This window comes from Atta colombica, unplaced genomic scaffold (assembly GCF_001594045.1).
Source record: "Atta colombica isolate Treedump-2 unplaced genomic scaffold, Acol1.0 scaffold153, whole genome shotgun sequence".
Lineage (NCBI taxonomy): Eukaryota > Metazoa > Arthropoda > Insecta > Hymenoptera > Formicidae > Atta > Atta colombica.
In genome coordinates, this window is record NW_017259243.1 from 611,116 (window position 1) to 612,612 (window position 1,497).

The window sequence follows — 1,497 nt, forward strand, 5'->3', positions numbered from 1 at the left end:
ATAATTATATAATTATGGACATTAATACTAAATATTAATACTAAATAATAATCAATTAATACAATTGCATTTTCTTAAAATACAATTTCTTAATTTAAGTAATAATAATAATAAAATTTACTGCTTATAAAAAAATATCTGGTGTAAATTTTTTGACTATACGCGCGGTTCGAAATTTGTTTAGTGAAAAATAATATTCTACGTAAAAATTATAAATCATAAATTAGTATTACTGTTTTAATGCTGTTCTTATTACAAAAAAACATTACTTGAGAATATTAACACTATTTTTATTGATAAATATCATTTTCTATTAAACAAATTTGTAATCGCGCAGTGAGCAATACCCAGAAAATGATAATAGAATCGACATCGATTCGATATTCATTCCATTATCATTTCTCATTAGGATATGTCCCAACAACGTCCATAAAAAAATCCATTTTACGTCGTATTGAGACGTAACAACGTCCATTGAACATCTAAAGGCGGTACATTGTACGTCCACAAGACGTCTACCAGATGTAATCGGGACATCTTTGATCTGGACGTCTAAAGGATCCATATCCATATGCTGTGTGTGTGTGTGTGTGTGTGTGTGTGTGTGTGTGTATGAGTATTAATTTTAATAAACATTTTATTAATATTAATTTTACTGATCGTCACTTTTTTGCATAATAAATTTTCCAAAGAAGTACTGCATAAGTGATCGCGTGAAAAAAGAATATCCAAGAAGCAAGTATTATCAGAGTTACATAGTATGGAACTGTTGGTATGCCCATCATCATGAGAATCTTATTTGGTGAACGCAAGTAACAATAGATTTCCAAACACGTCAGATTCGGTCGATCAAGATAGATCGCTTGCATTACTCCTTCAAACGCGTATCTGTAATAAAATTTTCGTTTAAAACTGAAAATATAGTGAACTGGAATTAAATAAAATCTCCATACGGAAAGAGAAATAATTCTCAATAAATAGCCATTATAAATTAAAAATATTGTTTATACTGAAAACATCATATTTACAGTAATAAATTTAAATCCTGAAAACTTTTAATTAATCGTTGTAATATTAAATTGTACCTGAAAAAGTTCACATAGGTTAAAGGCTGCAAGTATATCGACATTTCTCCTAATTTTGAAAAGAATCCAGCAAACAACAATAATGGTATACCAATTGCCGGTATGAAAAACATACCTAACTGAAAAGAAATTATACTTAGTTATCTAACATTTTCATATTAAATGTCTAGAGAATCATATGTACAAATGCAAACATAAGATGTCTCAAAGATGTTTTTAAGATATTCTTAAGACATTCTTATGCTCGCATTTTGGATATATCGTTTTCCAGAAATCGAATTAAAGTTTGAATACTACATGCAGTAATAAGTTAATAAATTATTAATTAATTATATTTTTCTCAGATGATTTATTTCTAATAAGAAACAGAAGATAGTAATTATAATAAAGATTAATAATAATTATTTTTTAA

At 27.0% G+C, this 1,497-nt stretch overlaps 1 protein-coding gene across 1 annotated transcript in view; it reads right to left on the minus strand.

Moving 5' to 3' along the window:
• Window positions 1-642: 642 nt before the first annotated feature.
• LOC108685466 (ATP-binding cassette sub-family G member 1-like) overlaps window positions 643-1,497 on the minus strand; it is an 18,402-nt gene continuing 17,547 nt past the window's right edge. The window contains exons 11-12 of the mRNA XM_018190253.1: window positions 1,086-1,204; window positions 643-888 (exon numbers count right to left, since the gene is read on the minus strand). Coding sequence (XP_018045742.1) covers window positions 663-888; window positions 1,086-1,204 — 345 coding nt within the window. The 3' untranslated portion in view covers window positions 643-662. The remainder of the gene's footprint in view (window positions 889-1,085; window positions 1,205-1,497) is intronic.